The 19106-nt window shown below is 39.4% G+C and overlaps 1 protein-coding gene across 4 annotated transcripts in view; it reads right to left on the bottom strand.

The window, feature by feature from the left end:
• The window catches only part of PTPRC (protein tyrosine phosphatase receptor type C), a 65852-nt gene that overhangs the window by 30439 nt on the left and 16307 nt on the right, over positions 1-19106 (bottom strand). For 2 of the 4 annotated variants that reach the window (XM_074151292.1, XM_074151291.1), the window contains one exon: positions 669-764. The exons of the other annotated variants lie outside the window; for them this stretch is intronic. In XM_074151292.1, the coding sequence (XP_074007393.1) occupies positions 669-764 (96 nt within the window). The remainder of the gene's footprint in view (positions 1-668; positions 765-19106) is intronic. 4 annotated transcript variants of the gene reach the window in all.

Below are 19106 nucleotides of genomic sequence, written 5' to 3'. Positions count from 1 at the left end.
GCTGTGCAAAACATCTGCTTGGATTTATTGCAAGAGCATGACTTGTGATTAGGCCTGCAAGACCACTAATTCCAAATTTTCACCAATTTTTCTGAGATGCCTTTGTGGCGAAGAGATTTAATCATACTTTAGCAAGGTGGGGATGCACTGATTTTAGTTGTTTTAAAACACCAGCTGAAGGGGTTGAATTAATATGCAGCTTGCAAAAAGCCCAGACTGATTGCGGTGGTTTTATTTTGTGTTGTTGACCCAGGAAGGACCCTCTTCCCTCAACCATCAGATACTGCTGTGGTGCCTGAGGAGCTCTGTGAATTGCAGGAAAGTGCCACCATCACAGCTCAGCATGAAACTCTCATCTGAGAGCTCAAGGGGAAGGGCCATCCATAAAGAAAACATGAACTCATAACAACAGCATGCTATAGCTTGAATTCTAATCACTTTCTTTGAAAAGTATGTTTCAAATCCCCGACTTTGATTTAATTTAAATAAAAAATCCAAATATGTCTCCATCACATCAACAAATCTTGCTGTAATATAATTGACCTCAAACAACATAAATTACCAAATTGCTTTAACTGGGATGGAATTAACAAATGTATGATAGAAGTAGATGCCAGTTCAGCTAAAACAGAAGAGCAGCTATGCCGTAGTCCTGAATCCACCGTTACCTTCAGCGGTGCCTGGAGGTGAGAGTGATGTGGAGCGTGCAGGTGGAGGTGATGTAGGGGAGTGAGAGCTGGTAGTTTCCAGATTTTCATCTCCTGCTGCACAGTGGGGAAAAGATATCACCAGGTGAGCAATGCATGAAGGTGAGAAGTTCATCTATAGCAGAAAAAAGGCCAATGGTTTGTATGGCTTTCTCTGAACCATGTTTCTCAGGACAGATTTTACTGGGGGATACGATTCTACATTTAACAACGAGTTTTGCAATACCAAAAGCTAAAACCCTCAAAATCTTTTGCATCATCACACAGCAGTGTATACAAGTACAAGCAATATCAATGAATAGAGTGTGACTTTTTGCTGAATGAAGAATGATTTTATTGGTAAGAACAGCTACCAGTACTGATTCTGTTGTCAAGAAAAATCCTACCTGTCTATAATTGTCACTATACAAGAGCTGGAAAGCCAAGCCTCAGCATTCTTGAAAGCCATTTACTTTCCCTAATATTAATTTCTAAATGGCAGCAACCTTCCTGGACCATCCTGCTGGTATTTAAGAATCTCTCAAAATAACTCCTATGTCCAAGTTATAAATTACCTACTGACTTGAGCTGGGAGTGATGATCGTTTCACACCTATAAAAACAAGCCTTATTTTTACACTCTGCTTTGAAATCATTATCCAAAACATTTTGCATTTGTGTAATGTAAAATTTCTGTCACAACAAAGAGAGAGAAAAATGAATGGCAATGGCTGCAACCATGAGTTTTTTCATATCACTATATCCTTTACTCATTTAGAGGATTAGAAGCTTCGTCTTTGGCATAAGAATCCTGAAAGCCACCCTGAAAGCATGCGTGTTCTTATCTCTCTCACCCTGAAAGCCTGCTATGCTTTCAGCAAGGAACAAACCTCCACTTCTTCACACATTCCTTGCTGTGACCATCCACAAACTTTCATCCATCTGGCTCTTCCTTTATCTCCCATTTTCTACTAGTTCTTTCCCACTATGTTTCTTTCCTGGATTTTTTTTTTTTTTTTGGCATGTGTGTTTTCCAGACAGTACTTCACTGTTTACAATTTTTCTGTAACTTCCACTTCCCTACATGGTACTTCACAACTTTTGTAGCTCTACTCTTTTGAAAATAAACTCCTTCTACCTTCAAAACAAAAATCCAGGTTTATGTGAAAAACCGCAGTACTTTTGAAGGATACATGTTCTGTTGCCCTGTACATGTGCCAGGGTCAAAACCATGTCTCTCATCTCTGACGCAGAAGCTCAACACAGGCAGATCTCCGAGGACTCCAAAGATTTTCTCCCTAATGGCCTAACAAGCAGCAACACACGTGTTGGTTGTTAATAGCCACCATGGATTCTGCACCCCGTATAGTTTAATGTATACAGTTACATTATACAATTGCTGCTAATAAATGTTCCAGTCCTTATTGGAGATTTCAGATGCTGAAGATTGTTCAGAAGACAAACAACCGCCATTAAAAACCATGAACAGTGACAACAAAGTCACCTGTAGAGAATAAGCATTTTCTTTATGCCCTAAACTGTCATGAAATGTGTATAAGGCATAAAATAAAAACGAGTGTAAACAAAAGCTGAAATCTTGTAAGTACTTTTCCAGTGAGTAGTTAAATTTGTTGTGGACTGTACATTATTCAAGATATCTCCCTACAAATTCAAATCTGCAAAAAGCCAGTAGTCTGATATTTTAAAGAAAAAGTATCAACAGAAGTCAAATGAAGCTCAGGTAAAACTACTAATGCAGAGCTAGCTGCTTCATTCTTCATTTATACAAGTGGGGAGGTGTGTTGCCTAAAATCTGGCCTGCCTATAGTTTATCTGAAATCATATGAAACTGTCAAAATAATATTGCTCTTAACTGTAAGAATATAATCTGTAAAAAATGTAGTAGACAGCAGACTAAATAACACGAGTTTAGAAGCCACTATATTAACAGCACTAATATCCTAACCCATTTATCTATATATATCTCCACTAAAACACAGGACCACCCGTATTCTTCAGAGCTACAGAATGTTAGCAGATGAAGCCTCCTAACCTGAGAGATGTTACAGGTAAGAAACAACAAAAATGTAGATGATCTTTTGAACTATCAATGTATCTTCAGCATCTGAAATCTCCAATAAGGACTGGAACATTTATTAGCAGCAATTGTATAATGTAACTGTATACATTAAACTGCCAAGAAACCTTGTAAAAGCTAACGTGTATATTCATCCATATTTTCCATGAGCAATTCATTTTCAATGTATCTTCATGAATTTTTAAATTCAGTGTTTTAAAGCAGGCAGTTGGTCACTCTAAATTCCATAATATGATTTTTTTCTTTCTTCAACTGGCTTATCAGCTGAAGAATCAATTATTCCCCCTCCTTCCCAAATCTTATTTTGGTTTAGCACATTAAATATACCTCAAGCTCAAAATTAACTTTCTGTGAGCATCTACACAGATCAACTTTCACTTAAATGACTTTTTCCAAGAAGAGAATGTAAGGAGCTGCAGAAAAAGCCCTAAGTGAAGCTCTGCTCAGAGATTAGTGGAACATTTAGAAATACTTTTTCTATTTCCTGGTCTGTAATGCAAACGTGATGGAGACAAAAATATATATTTCAAGATTCCCTTTTCCAAGTGAAGTAAGATAATATGGGCAAAAGAGGGCTCATAAGGTTGTCACAGTGTTGTATTTATGGTTACCTCATTCACTTCCTTAAGATTCCTGTGAAAGTCATTTTCCCCATCTTCTCCCTCGTAAAGTTAGGAATAATGTTACCAGCTTAAATATAAAGTGAGGTTTATTGCTCACTCACAGTGACAGAGGCTAAACGTTACACAAGATCATAGAACTCAAGGTGGGAAGTGACCTCAAGAGTCAGTCCAGCTGACCCTGCTCAGGCCAGTGTCAACTAGAGCAGATCACTTCTCAAAACAGTTTGGAAAATAATAGTCCTAGATTTCCCATTTTTCCCTCTAAATAATCACCGGCATTTTAACAACATTTCATGGCAGTTTTATGTCCTTCTAAGCATTTTAAAGGTCTCCTGCTCTTCTATAATTCCATTCTATTATATGATTTATTATAGCATTGGAATAGGATGCAGTTGAAAAGAATTCAATAGGTGGCACCAAAACACTAAAAAACTCCTCTCAAACAGCAAAGCGGATACATTTACCCATATAACCTTATTGAGAGATACTACGTAAATTGAAAGATAATGAAGAAGGATCCCAACACACCAGACTGTGTTACTCCAATATTAATAGGCATATTGATACAATTAATTTATTTTTCAAAAAATGTCCCACAGCTAACATATATGTCTGACTTAACCTCGGGTTAACAAAGTTAAAGTCAAAGTCAAAACCACGTGCTCATGTTTATATTCTAAAACATATCCCTGGAATCTTGAAGGCTGAAATATAAGACTGTCTTTAAAATTTAACAAGGATGTGCAACCCCAAAAAAACATGCTGTGTGGTAGAAAAGCCTGGTGACTACCAAACTAAGCAAGTTGGTCTGGGTTTAAACAGGAACTATCCCAAATCTTTTCTCAAATCTTAAACTGCATCCAGCCATAAGACATTTTTAAGATAATATGCATAGAATAGGCTCAAATAACCCAAGTGGAAGAATTAAAGTGTATGAAAAGTTCCTACTACTGAAGGAACTACTACTACTTTTCTAAGCTTTCCCTGTCCCTTTCTTTTGATTTGGCCACGAGTTGGTTCCTGCTTACTTACCCAAAAGATTACCAACTCATCAGTAAAGTTCGAGTGGATCCGGCCTTAGTCAGGTCCCCTGCAAAAAGATACAAGCAGCTCATCCTACGGGGGGATGGGAACTTGGCTAATTGCTTTCTTTCCCTTTCCTCTCTGGCTACCAGTCGGCAGACAGAGTGCAGCTGCTGCTTGAAAGAAAGGTTTTAGGTGGGATGACAGGCTGTCAATGAAATACATCTAAAACGGATGAGCTGACCACCTTTTGTCCTGAAAGTTCAAAGATAAACAGGCCCTGGGATTGGAACATGGGACTACCGTATTTTGAAGAAATCTTTCAATGTTCAACGAGAAGAGTAAATGGGAAAACTGTGAAAGAAACCAGGCCACAAAGAAAAGCCAAACACTCCAAACCCTAATGACAGCAGGCTGTACAGTTCACATTTGGAGGTACAGGAGCTGCTATATCACTGCTGCAGTAGTGATTCTGCGCTTGCTGCAGTGAACTGTGGTTGCACCAGTATAAGAAGTTACTGTTTACTGCTGTCTTCTCAGAAAAGTCAGAATAAAGTGAAAATGCTTTCCATTTGGCAGGACCAAGTGACTCAACAGAAGACAACTCAGACCTAGGATATGCTAAAAGACATTGTGTTCCAAGTAACTCCAGGCTCTGATCTTCTCGAGCAGAAGGAAGTGCCAGCATACATTTCCTGCGTGTGTGTGTTATTAAAGGAAACTCCAGCTGATAAGATGGAGATACTGTTGGACCTGCATTAAGAGCCTAAAAACATTGTCCTGCTTATATGGGCAAAAATACATTAGCTGATAACAGGGAACATACCTTTTAACTCTGTTCTGCTGCTTAATTTGCACAGTGAGTAAAATGGACTCAGGTTTGTATCTCCTGCTGGGCTGGGCAGGGGACTGCACTTAGAATCATGGAATCATAGAATGGTTAGAGTTGGAAGGGACCTTAAAGATCATTGAGTTCCAGCCCCCCCGCCATGGACAGGGACACCTCTCACTAGACCAGGTTGCTCAAATCCCTATCCAGCCTGGTCTTGAACACTTGCAGGGATGCGGTATCCATGACTTCTGTGGGAAAAATCTTCCAGTGTTTTACCACCCTCACAGTAAAGAATTTCTTCTTAATATGTAATCTAAAACTCCCCTTTTCAATTTAAAAACATTACCCCTCGTCCTATCGCTACACTCCCTGACAGAGAGTCCCTTCCCACCTCTCCTGTAGACCCCTTTAGGTATCCAAAGGCCGCTATAAAGTCTCCCCGGAGCCTTCTCTTCTCCAGGCTGAAAAACCCCAACTCTCTCAGCCTGCCTTCATAGAAGTGCTCCAGCCCTCTGATCATCTTCATGGCCCTCCGCTGGACCTGTTCCAACAGGTCCATGTCCTTCCTGTGCTGATGACTCCAGAGCTGGATGCAGTACTCCAGGTGGGGTCTCACCAGAGCAGAGTAGAGGGGCAGAATCACCTCCCTTGATCTGCTGGCCACACTTCTTTTGATGCAGCCCAGGATGTGGTTGGCTCTCTGGGCTGCCAGTGTGCATTGCTGGCTCATGTCAAGCTTCTCATCCACGAGCATTCCCTTCTCCTCAGAGCTGCTCTCCAGCCATTCTCCGCCCAACCTGTACTTGCATGCCATTAGCTCCAGCTGTCCCCTCTGGAGCATGGCAATATTGCATTCCTTGATGCACACAGCATAGAGAAATGTGGAAGCAAAGAAGATATCTTTCTACTAAAAGTGCATTTGGTCTAGCCTGGTACCATAGCAGCTGGCTCTTCACATCCAGCTGCACTCAGCGTGTTTTTGCCAGACCTGGGCAGGGGGCAGAGGAAGTAATTCTTCCTCTCAGCTTCATGTTTGCAAAACCATTGGCAGTCAGGTTTTTTTCTGTCAGGAAAAATGCTTAGTGATTCTGCAGAGCTGCTGCCCTTTTCCCAGGCTCTCTCCACCCTTCAGCATATTGGACAGACCCCAGCAACCCCCACCGAGCAGCGCTTCACACAAAGCAGCTAGTGTAGGTCCAGATTCTGTCTTCCCGCTTTTTACAGCTGAACGGCACTGTTTCAGCAGGGTCAGAGCTCTTCACATCTGCACAGAAAGCAACAGGATGTGGTCTACTTGTTCAGATGGAGTAAAGCTCTTTGAGGGGGTCTTCTAGCAAACAGCACAGACATTACTCAGCTCCACTGCAAGCCAATACTAAATTGCAAAAAAAAGAACAGTTCCTGGTGGGAGGTGAAGGGTGAGTAAGGCAAGGAGCCTTACAAAATGCTGCCAGCCACCCTTCTTTGATTTATTTTTAAACTTCAAGTGGGATAGGATGTAATTCACACCTACTTTAAGGCTCCCTTGTGCTGCCAGAACCAGCTAAAGGGACCTTAAAGTAAATGAGCATCAGGGCCAGAGATGTTACTGCTTCTTTTTCCTGCAAACATGAAATAAAGGGATCCATTGCTACTTTATAAATAAATCTGGGCAGACCTATGAATAGGCTGGCAAACACTTAAACATCTGAGTAATTCTATACCACAGAGGACCCCTCAAATTTTATAGGTAGGATCATGTGTGCTGAAGTGCTTTCATAATCACAGACTGCAGAATTGCACTTTATTCTTTATCACTAACTCGGGGGAAGAAAAAAAAATACACACAAAATTGTGCCTAGTTTCTGGACAAACTGCTGCTTTTTGAAAATTGATTAAAAGAATGCCATATAAAGTTCACATTAAAAATATATGAAATTTTTCATGCTCTAAGACAAAAACCAAATTAGTCATTTGAGTTTAATATGTAGAAAGTTGTCAGGTAACTTGGACATTTCAGAGGCTCCTAAAAAAAACCCTGTGCTCTTAGTCATTGAAGATGCAGCCATGAAATCACTTCAAAATTATCCATAATCTAATTGGTAAAAATCTTCATAGCCCTACAGCAATCATAGGAATGCTATATATTTACTGTAGCTGAGAATTAATACTAAATAAATGTTAGAATTATAATTCTCACATACAATATTGACAATATTTATTTTCACCAGAAATTAGGGATAAAAAGTTGAAACTGTAAATTTTAATTTGGCAGAAATTCTAAAATGCTTTGATTGATGCCATTTGTTTCCTTTTGGCATCAGGATGTAATATTCATTCTGACTGTTCAAAATTATAATTAAAAAAAAATTTCCATTTCAATTTCTTAAAATATTTCCTTTTATACAATTTCATTATTATTTGCCCTCCATAGTGGCTCCTTAACACACTGCAAACATCTCCAAAGGGCCTGATCCTGTCTCTCTTTCCTGGCACTTTTAATATTTGGTTGAAGTATGTATCTGGCGAGCCAAAGGCTTTTTCATTCTCAAGACATCTACCAGCACTCAGATCTGAATTGTACTGTGGAAGTACATAGTCTTCCTGCAAACCACACCTCAGGAATAAGCGCAGAGCTACACTGCAGCTAAATATGACAGGATGTGGTCTTATTTCTTTTATGAAAGTTGACCTTTGAAATTGATGCTTGTTCTTGGTTCCCAAGATCTAGGACCCTCTCCTTGCTGTCCAGCTTCCAGGATGGGAGTTGTCTCTCTCTCTCAATTTCAGAGTGAACTATAAGTGTTAAGCAGCATTTACAGCATTGGAGAAGGCAAAAAATTAACCAGCAAACAAGTACAAGGGCAACATCCAGAAGAAACAGATGGAATTAAGAAGAATTTATAGCTGGCAGATGCAAGGAGGAACACAATCTTGCAGGCTCAAGAAAGAGGAGGAAATGCAAACGTCAAAGTTTGTCAACATTCATCAGCTAAAACAAATTAATACTGATCTAACTTCTACTAACATGCAGAGCCTGTCTTAAGGAAAGGATAAGAAGAAAAGCACAAGAAAAACACTGAAATAATAGTTTTTTCTCAACTAACTTGAAATCTAATGAAATATTTCTGTGTGTAAAAAAAAGAATTTTCTGATTCTGATTATGCAAAATAAACGTAAGACTTCAATTTTTCCAGAGGAAAAAAAAAAAAAAAGCATAAAACCAGACATTTCCCTCAAGAAATATTAATTTCATGGAAACAACATTTGTTACCAATGATATCTATAATTTCTCAAAACCATAAACCTGAAGTAGAACAAAAACTAAAAGCAGAAAATCAAAAACGTTTTGCCTTGTACTCAGTTCTTGCAAACTTAAAATAAATATTCAGGAATATTGTGTATTTAGCAGGCAGAAGGAAGGTATTTCTATCAATTGCCCTGCACTTTAAATGACATCCTCAGACTTCATAGGGGAACTTTAACTACAGTAACCCACTTGTACAACTACAGCTAACGATGCCTTTGCTGCTCTGTGGTTTCTCTCATGCTGTTTACTTCTGTTTTTCTTCTACAGAACCCTACTCAAAAGGAAGAGGGTGCAGCGTACTGTGGTTTAGATCTTAAATGCTTCCAAATGGTGAAACTGAGTTACCATAGCACCCACATGCTCAAGCAATCAGACCTATCTTAGCGCTAAACCACAACTTCTCTAGAGCAGTCATGAAATTTCCCTATTAAACTCCTTTTCATCAAATTTGCATTTGTAATTATTTTTAGTTGTACAGGTTCATTAAGATGATACAGTGGGCGGTGGCAATCACTGGGATACAGTCCAGGCTGATTTACAGAGAGTACTTGTCATCACGTGAATTGTCTCCAAGAGGGAAGAATACCAGAGCCTGATGTAGCAGTTACTTCAGCTGTGAAACTTTGGCTTCTATCCACAGTCATTAAGAAACACCTATACCTGAGGAATGGAAGATTGTCTGTCATATTTGCTTGGCAATTTTGTGCTTCAAAGAAAAGCTGTGTTTGCTTTGCCTTTTGTATATTTTCAATATTTGTACATGTATGAAGTCAAGACCCAGATACCGTGCTTAAGTTGTCTGTTCTCAAGAGCCAGTCGCTAATTTTAGTTATGACTTTTCTAGCCCTATTCCTTGATAGCCCTTTCCCACATCCATCACGATCAGAAAGAAACACTTTCTCCATATTGCCCTGCTTAATGATACCAACAGGCTGGTTCTGGATTTGCTGAATGCATATTGTTTATGGCAAGCAGAAGGAGGAAAGAACATGCAACTATGACATTGTCCTCTCAATTCCTACTTGCATGTTTTTGCAGTTGTGGCCTCTATTAGTGCTGGTGAGCTACTGAGCACAGCTGAAGGCAGCTCAGTTTTGACCAGAAAAGGAGGCTGCAGCCTAGAACCGATTGACTACTGGTGAGAGTGTGAGGTAGAGAAAAACTTCTTCATCTCAGACTATCTCATTGAACCGTGGTTTATTTAAATACCTGACTTACTTCTCTACCTATCTCTGAGTTCCTTCAAGATAAAAGCATTATCTGGTATTGTGGATCTCTTCCTGACTGCACATTACTTTTTACATAATTTTGCCAGCAAAAGAAAACGGGTCCTTTCCTCTGCAAAACAGAAACAACTTGAAAATGTTTCTCTAAGCTATCTCTAATCAGCTCAAATATCAAACCATAAACAGTTTAGTACTGTATGAATAGCAGTATTTCAGCCACTGACAATATAAAACCTGTTGAAATCAGAAATGTCTTCTGTTTGGTAGAGAACTATTAGCATGAAGTCCTTGGATCAGCTTGTTACTTACTGGGAGCATTATGTCAGTGGGGACTGTAATCAGTGATTTTCAAAGAGATGCAGGTAGTGATTTTTAAAAAGAAATGAACATATATTTTTCTTTCAAGAAATGACATCTGTCTATGAGCTTTTCCTTTTTGTAATAATATTTTTCTCTGATTTGTTGCTATGTTAAAGACCTAAACAAAAATAGCTAACAGGCCTGGGGGAGCTGAGGGAGGAGTGCAGATGACAGAGATAAATAGTTGATATTCAGGTGCTCTGAACATCTATGTCTCCAACTGACATCACCTGGATTTGCAAATACTTAGCTTTTCTACAAAATAGGATCAAAGCACAATCCAAATGGAAAGAAAACACATAGGTTCTGAAAAGAGACCATAACATTTACTTTAATCTTTTTCTTTTTCTTTTTTTTGGAGGGAGAGGGGGACCTTAGATGCATGTTGTATTCTGAGCCAGTAGAGAGTTTTAGATGGAAGTCTGACTTTCAAGGTGAGGTTACTTCTTCTTAATTTAATTTTATTTATAATACAGAAATATCAGTATTCCTTAATCCCAAACATAACTGCTTGGTGCTGTGTTCTATGGATGCTGTATAAGACAACTTATGCCTCAAAAGGTTTCAGTCAGACAAGACGGAGAAATGGAAAGCAACATTTCCAGTGTTACAAAGGGAATATTAAGATTAAAAACCAAACTAACCACACCACCACAAAATTTGAGACAGGCATTCACAAATTCTTAGACAAAGTCTAAGCTACAAACAGGATCCCCAAATAACAATCTGGTGTTGTGTAAATTCACAAATCCGCCTTTTACTATCACAAATGGCTAGTCTATAACAAACCACTTCTTTGGTTTTTATGCATTGCAGTTTTTGTTTGTTTTTGTTTGTTTGTTTGTTTGTTTTTTAATTAAAAAGGTCATATAAAGGTGCCACAGGAATGCCATGGCTTAGCCTTGGCCAAGGACTGAGGGCAGGGCAAGCAGGGCTGAGTGGCCATGCCAGCGAGACCAGAGTGTGATGAACCATCATACTCTGCAACAATCCATCAGAGAGTAACACTCAATCCTGCTGCAAAGGTGTAGCGGGGTGTTCTGGGGGCTGCTCTGACACTCTGACAGCACCTGTCTCTCAAGACCCTCAGCAGTAGGGGCTGGGGACAGAAAGATCCCAGAGCCCCACAGGTCTTTCCAAAGATGCAGTCACAGAATACCTCTGTGTTAGTGACACAGGTAAATGTACAGGCAGTAGCTGCACTGTTCCCACAGGGCAGTTCTTCCCCTCACCAAAGGTGAAGCTCCCAGTAATTCAGCATTACTGCAAAAATCACACACTTCAGGTAGTGCCCTGTATACAAAAATTTCTCACACTTGCAGGAGATGCCAAGTGGCTCACAGGAGTGATGATCTGAGGACTGCAGTGATGTTTGCTGCTACTGAAGCATCCCTGTTATACAGCCCAAGGCTGGTGCTGGGAGAGTCAGCTGCTGTCTTTGATGAGAACAGGTCCCGTGGTTCAGATGAGCACACTGGAGTCAGAGTGAGGACCTGACATTATCTGCTCACAAGAATGACATGACCATTTAATTGAATTCACTGATGATTGTGCAGTTCAGGCTTCAAGAAAACTAGCTGCCTTATTCCACAGCAATGTGCTGTTGGTCTGTACCTCCAGTGCACAGTGATGGGTTTTACTGTGCTTAGTTACTCTGCCTGCACAGCCCTGGCCTTTGAAAGACCTTTAACTGCAGCAGAGGGGCACAAACCAGAATAAAGATGTAGTTATAGCAAACCCTCCACAAAAATTTCATTTTTCAGTGATCTGTCATTCGTGTTTCTACGAAAGCTTGCTCCGAGCTTAACAGGACCCTCAGCAGTCCCTGTGCTCCATGAGCCAAAGTCCCAGCCTCACATCTCCAAGCAGCAATGCTCTAAACTATCCTGCTAGTCTCAGTCATCTCTCATGACCCAGATTTCTTCCAGCATTAAGAGAAGATCCTAACCAGCACTGGCTGATAGACATCTAGCTTCTGTTTCTTAAAAGGGTAAGAAAGTACATAGAAAAAAAAAGAAAATCAGCCAGCTCAGTGGAGAACTGTTCCCATACCAACTCTGCCTGCTGGGCAGCTTCCTCGCCCTCCCGGGGCTGCCAGCTGCAGCCAGCAAACTCTGTTTTGTTTCAAGGGAGAATGATTTTACTTAGTTACTATCCTGACTTTTCAGGTCAGAAATGATCAGAATTTAATATCATTCATCAAATATGCTACTGAATAATATTTTTGTTGTTCATAAAATACTGTGACAAACAGTATTCACTGATCAACAGCTAAATCAACTGTATACTTGTTAGGGTATAATTTAAAACACTGTAAAATATACACACAAAATGTTGATAGGAAGCATTATATAAGGGTCAGATTCTACTACCATTACTCATGCAAAAATAATTTGAAAAGTAAATCATTCAGTGAAGCATATCAATAATTTTTATAATAATTGACCATTAAAAATTATTTTATATATTCCTATATAAATTAATATGGAATCATTCATTTTTTATCAAAAGCAAAAATTACCAATATTTACATTAATCAAAATTTCCTATATTTGATATATAACCTGAAATCCATCTTGTACTCAGCCAGTATGAGGAAAGTTGGGACTGTGACCAAGTCCTACCCAGGGATTCCACATTTTACTACTGTGTGAGTGATCGGACATACCCTCCATCTCTGTGCCTCTGTAACATCCCCTGCAAAGTGGAGATAATGGCACTATTCTACTAAGATGGCATATTGCAATTAGAAATTCATTAAAAATTATTACGTTTGCAGACAAGGGATCTGAAAGTGCTATAAAAAAAACAACCCACAAATGCTCACATCCATCTGATCACATAAACAGGAGCAGTTGTAGGGCTGCAAAGAGAGAAAATCCTAGAACTCAAGTCCCCCCCCGACTGCCATGCACGCACATACAACAGCCTCTCACCATATCAAAATCTGGATTGCAAAACCTGCACTCTGCCCTTTCAGGGAAGCTGAGCCAGTGCTATCAAGAAGGCATGTGTACTTCATGTCATGCCAGAAACAACGATGAACAGATTTCAGCAAGGAGCTGAGCACGCACAACTCCTGAATTCAAATAAAACTTTGAGTGAAAGTGGTTTCTCAATTCCCTCTCCTTCTGTATTTTTCTTTTGAAAACCAGATCATCAATTTTGGTGCCCAACTCTGGGCAGTTAACTGCATTTTAAATGTGTCTTTTTTTCCTCTTTCTTTATTTGCTATTTTCATTATGACAAACATGAGATGTGAGATCCAACTTTAACTAACAAACTATTGGATAATCATAAACAAAAAAAGGGGAAAACAGTTAATCTGATTTTGCTTTAAATCCTGTGCTGACCATTCTTTTCTGAAAGTCAGTATCTGCTGAAAGTTCCAGGAGATGAAAATAGAGGCTCAGAAGGGAAGGATTCCACTCTGCTCACAGGGATTGTGTGCCTCATATTCCAGCAAAGAACCTGAGAAAGCTAAAGCTCATGCTCCTCAGGATTTGAACAAGACTAAATTCAGTATTGCTTCAAATAATTCAAGGTAAAAGGAACATAAATAGCCTATGCTTCCATCTTTTGTACATGGCAAGCAATTTTCATTAACATTTCATAAATATTTTCCTTTTCTCCATTTTTATTATAATTTTTTATTTTAAAAATATTAAGTGAGCATTCTGGGAAAGAAAAGTAAAATAAAAGATACTAGATAAAGATGCTAGACAAAAATTTATTTAGGAAAGGAATTTTATGGACCTTTTAAAGTATAGGGACCCAGGGAAAGCCCTCAGGCCAAAGCTAAGAGAACATTAAATTTCATGCTCCAAATAATTTTATGCTCTTTGTATAGGCACAGCAATGCACAAGCCAGGAAATTCACCAGACCTGTAAACATTTCTGATGTCTAATAATAAGAAAGATGTATATAGTGGCCTTATACATCTTATGACAATAGCAAGAACAACTCTCACTTGGAAGTGGCAAGTCAGAAACCCAATTTGATCTGTAAAACAAGTATCAGTTTGTATACACACATAGATAGAGCAGTTTGGAAGTAGCATGTGTAACATCTTCTGTGAGGACAGATGGAAAAGCTGAAGCAGAAAGACACAGTATGTGCAAATGTGGGTAAGACTTTATTCTTTCAAGGTCTATAGCAGCATTTGGTTGAAATAGTGATTAATTTATGACCATGTGACCTGGTAAAATTAACTGCTCTTTCATATTTAACTAAGGGAACATATGAGAAATGTTGTGTAGATTAATACACTTGGAGATATTATTTAGCACCTATACAGCATTTCGTACATACGCCACACAAATTTGATAATATGTACAAACCAAAAAAGACAAAAAGTTCTGGTAGGTGTTCAAGAAAGCACTTCTGCACACAAATTCATCATTGACTTCAGTAGGAATTAAGCCATAGTTTGAATTAAGATGATGTTCTGAATCAGGGCTGTTACAGAGTCTGGCGTGTAAGCATGTAACAGATCCTTAATACCACCCCAGCAACAAATACAAATAGGAAGTAGCGACTGACTTTGTTTAATTCAGCATTCAGCTCTGCTGGCTCAGGAAGGCACGTGGGCCTTTCCTCTGCCTGCCACTTTGTGCAAGTAGATCGGCTCCCATGTGGAATCACCTGGATTTCCACAGGCTGCTCTGCACCAATGCACATGCTGTTGGGAGTACTTGCATAAACTCATCTATGGCCAAAACCCTGCAGGATCTACAGCACCCACAGCCAAGCTCTATGTCAATTTATCTGTTTTAACAACATTTCATACTGCAAACTGAAAATTTCAAGGCAGTTTCATTCATATTAAAATTCTGAAAGACAATTTATAATGGTGCCCAACATTAGCAAGGCAATTGAGACCACTCTACCTGAAGACTCAAACAGGCTGCAGCCTTTCAGTTAGGATTTTCAAGATTACCCTCACATTCAGAAAGTTTGAAAAAAATCTATAAAAAAAAGTAAAATTCTGGCTTCTAGATCCCCACTTTGTTGCACAAGACAGTTTTGTAGGAAATTCCATTGTCAAGAATGCATAATGCTCTGCCTATTGAAATGTCTGCTGCAAAATCAATCAGTTGTGCATTGTTAACACAATGTCATGTCTGGCTTTCCTTTTGGAAATAAATTATGTTCTTTATGTTCATTTACATAACCAAGACCCAAAGAATTAAGGACAGACCAACAGCATCTGCAGCCATGATGGTGTAAAGCAATCTGAAATAGTGTAGTGCAAGATAAGGCAGTAAACAACCAACCTTCTTTAGGTTGACAGGGCCAAATAAAACCTTGACAAAAATTAGTAAACTCCTAAGAAAATAAGGCACAAAGTTATCAGGGAATGGAACTCCGTACCCAGGATATAATGTGTTTCTGTTAGGGTATGAGTAGCCAGTCCTCTAGCTCCACAGCAGATGGTATAAAAGACAACTGAATTAAAGGCAGTCAATTCATTTTGGCAGACGTCTGGGGCAGATAGCTTCTTTTTTTGCTATGAAACCATTCTCCAAAGAATGTAGGAAATGGCACTGAGGTCCCTAATATCGGCTGCATGAGTTTACATCCCCCTGCTCAACCCTCCATCATGGGCTCAACCCTCCATCATGGATGACTGGGAAACTGGCTCTAGAGCAGGAGCTGGCTCTGCAGAGGTGAGTGGCTGATGGTTGAGTGGGATCCCACTGCATTGGTATCGTGGGGAACTTCTCAAATTAGACCAATTACACTCTATTTGACCATGGCTTTCTCCCTGTGAACAAAGGTCTACATTACATGAGGAATGTGGGTCTCCTGCCAGAGCATCTGCTCTCCAGCGAGGAGTGCAGGTGCTTTTACTTGTGCAAAAGTACACAATGCTAAAATGGCTTAATCACAAACCATGTTTTGTCTTTCAGTTTTAAGTTATTGTCAGTTCCTAATGAAAGTCGTGTTTTACCTCATCAATGTTAATGAGCTTCTGCACTATGCTATCAAACATGGTTGTAAAAATCCTGCTTCTGCAACTCGTTGTGTTACTGCCTGTTCAAGGACCTCTCTGTCTTTCTTTGCTGTACCCCGTAGTCATGTCCTTTTTGGATATGAGTCATTACAGTTAATCAGCCACATGGTCAAACTTCCATTTCAGTATAAATCAACTTCAGTTTAGATTTGAGTGGCTTAACCATGGGAGGGTTCCCATTGTCTTGTTAAGTTTCTGCCTTTGGACCTCAGGAGACAAAATTGAGAAGTCAATGTTGGTATTTACCCATTAGTTGCCCTGAAGTTTCACTTACTCTTCACATGCTGGTTTGGCAGAGATATAGAGATATCACATAGAGCAAATGAACCCCACTGCAATCCACCACGTCACTAGGAAGGGACAGAAGAATTATTTGAACACTTAAAAGTAACAAAACTGTTAAATGTGTTTGATCTCTAGTAGTTAACTTTGTCCAACAAAATGTCTTCATGTGTTCCTTCCCAGTCTCTGCATTAATGCTGACACAACAGCTTATGATGCAGTGCTGATACATCAATGGACACGGAGAGAGCTTTGGGGCTAGCTGTCTGCACATGCACCAGACAATGCTATTCTCTGCTTGGAAGACTTAAATTGCAAAAGCCATATGTGATTGGCTACTTCTTGCCTTTTGTTTTTCTGCCTTCCTCCTCACCCCCAGATGGCTAGAAGTTCCTGATTCTCTGCTTCTTCTGAAGCAGTTTCAGCAGCCTGCCTCTAAACTGCAATGGTCCTGTGTTCAAGGGGCTGATCCCTTCGTGTCTGACATTGTTCATTATCTTATCACCATGCATCTGCTTATGTCACACTCCAGGAAACTGGTCCATGACTCTGATGATGCCTCCACAGCACAAATATCCCCACCTAAAAGATGAGTCCAGTCTCCATAGCCTGAACACTGACCCAGTCTTACACCAGAATTTCACTATGAACTTGCAGTTGGGATGCCTTGATAATTTGCTATCTTTCTGCCAACTTGATCAGGAATTCTGAGATTTAGAGGTGACAAGATCAAAAAGATTGGTTCAGCCTTCTACAGAGATAGTGATTTAGATCTGCGTGCATGTCTGTGACATGCGACCATGGTACAACGTTTATCTTCCTGGTCTTGACCAAATTTCACTGGGGGAACAGTGTTTGATTTCAGGTAAACTAACAAGCTTAATAAAAATTTCTGTTTCTTTTCAGATGATAACCTACTAACTTCAGAGGACTTTCCTAAATAGACAGCCCCATTTAATAGTGTATTGCTAAAGACAGTTAAAAATTTAAGTTCCTACCATTATTCCTGCCAAGCACAAGAATAAAAAGAAAATTTCCATTTCCACCTAGTCTATAACTTTCTCTGAAATGTACATGTATTCTAGAAATAGAACACAGGTGAATGTTTTTAATAATTTAAGGCTGCATATTTAGTGTTTTTTGAACAAGGGTAAGAACAAACACAGGAACTAACAACAAGTAGAGATTGTAGATGTACAATAAGAGTTGCATTAGCTACGAGTTATGGGGATGTACTCATGGTCACCTGCAAAACTAATATGGCAGACAAGTAGCCAGAGCTTGTTTTTGCTGCTACTCTGACACCACCAGGAAGAGGCTGAGTTGCATCAGCAGAACTAGCTCACGAGGCACGCTTTCAACTGTACACAGTATAAGGGAAATCAAGCATAACTTTTTGAGCATTTTGATGTTTTAACAGTGTTTGGAACTAATGGACTTCTTTCAATTTCCTGGTAAATGGCAGCCTGCAAGAACTATATGGTGTCACAGGATGTGGGTGCCTTAATTTTATCTCCATTTTGCAGAGCACTGGTCTGTAGTTAGCAAACCAGCTCTCACCTCGCATTTTAAGCAAGCGCCTTCCCGTTCCCATGGCAAGGCTGCCTGTCAACCCGCAAATGAGTAAACTTCCTCACTGAGGTAAGGTGAATAGTAGCAGTGCAAAAAAATACCAACACTTCAGCCTACATCGTTTGAAAACATAAAATTTTGCAAAAGTAAACTATCAGAAAGTGTAGTTGCCCTAATGACTCATCTTTCATTTTTAGCATGCTCCTTTAACTACAAAACACCATATAAGCAGCCTCTACAATGACACAAGCCTCATGGTAGATCACGGTATGAGACAGTTATTATCTAAGAAATAAGACTCTTTGTAGGTTAGCTCCCGTGAGCATTTCACTGTACATAGAAGATCCAGTGGCTGTCCTGGATTAGGATGATCTGAGTTGCTCAGTACAGACATCCAAAGTACTTTTTCCTTTTATATTTCAGCTATTGCTATTTCAAGTATTCTTTAATTACTGGAGGTTGATTGATCTAAAGTCCAAAGAGCCTCCCTTTAAAAAGATGTTTACTGTAGTACACTGACTACCTCCACCTTAGCAACTGATGCTTAGGGACTTGGCTTTTATTTTTATTGTAAACTCATATTCATTAGTCCTTCAAGAAATTTTGGGTGAATCCCACATCATTCAGCTCTGAAGCTTACTTCCTAAAGACAACATAAACAAAATTTACGCTATTTCTTTCCTAAAAGGAAATCTAGCATCAAAGAAAAAAAAGGCAATGGGTCCCATTTCCTCTCTTGCCCACTGCTCACAGAAGCAAACACCCTGTGCAGCGCTGCTGCGCCCCCTTTCCCACACCACTAAGAGATTGTAGCCAACCCTGGTTTCTAACATTGCCTCACAGTTTCAAGCAGTGAACATTAATTTCTCCAGGGCCCAATGCATGAAAACTTTGTAAAAAGGTGGTCTTCTGTTTGATTGCTCCTATTACTTTTTAACAATCTAGCAGACCCACCGAATTATTCACAGATTTTCTCATACATTGGAATAATTTGTTAATTTATTATGGTTTATGTTATTTCCTGAATTCATTTCTTCTTCATTTTGGTAACTACAGCAGTTGATATTAACTTCAGTTAGCATCACTTCAGAAGGATTTC

The sequence above is a fragment of the Numenius arquata genome, chromosome 8, assembly GCF_964106895.1.
Source record: "Numenius arquata chromosome 8, bNumArq3.hap1.1, whole genome shotgun sequence".
NCBI classification, from domain to species: domain Eukaryota; kingdom Metazoa; phylum Chordata; class Aves; order Charadriiformes; family Scolopacidae; genus Numenius; species Numenius arquata.
Note: the sequence above shows the minus strand (reverse complement) of the source record. Positions and strands in the feature narration are given on the sequence as shown.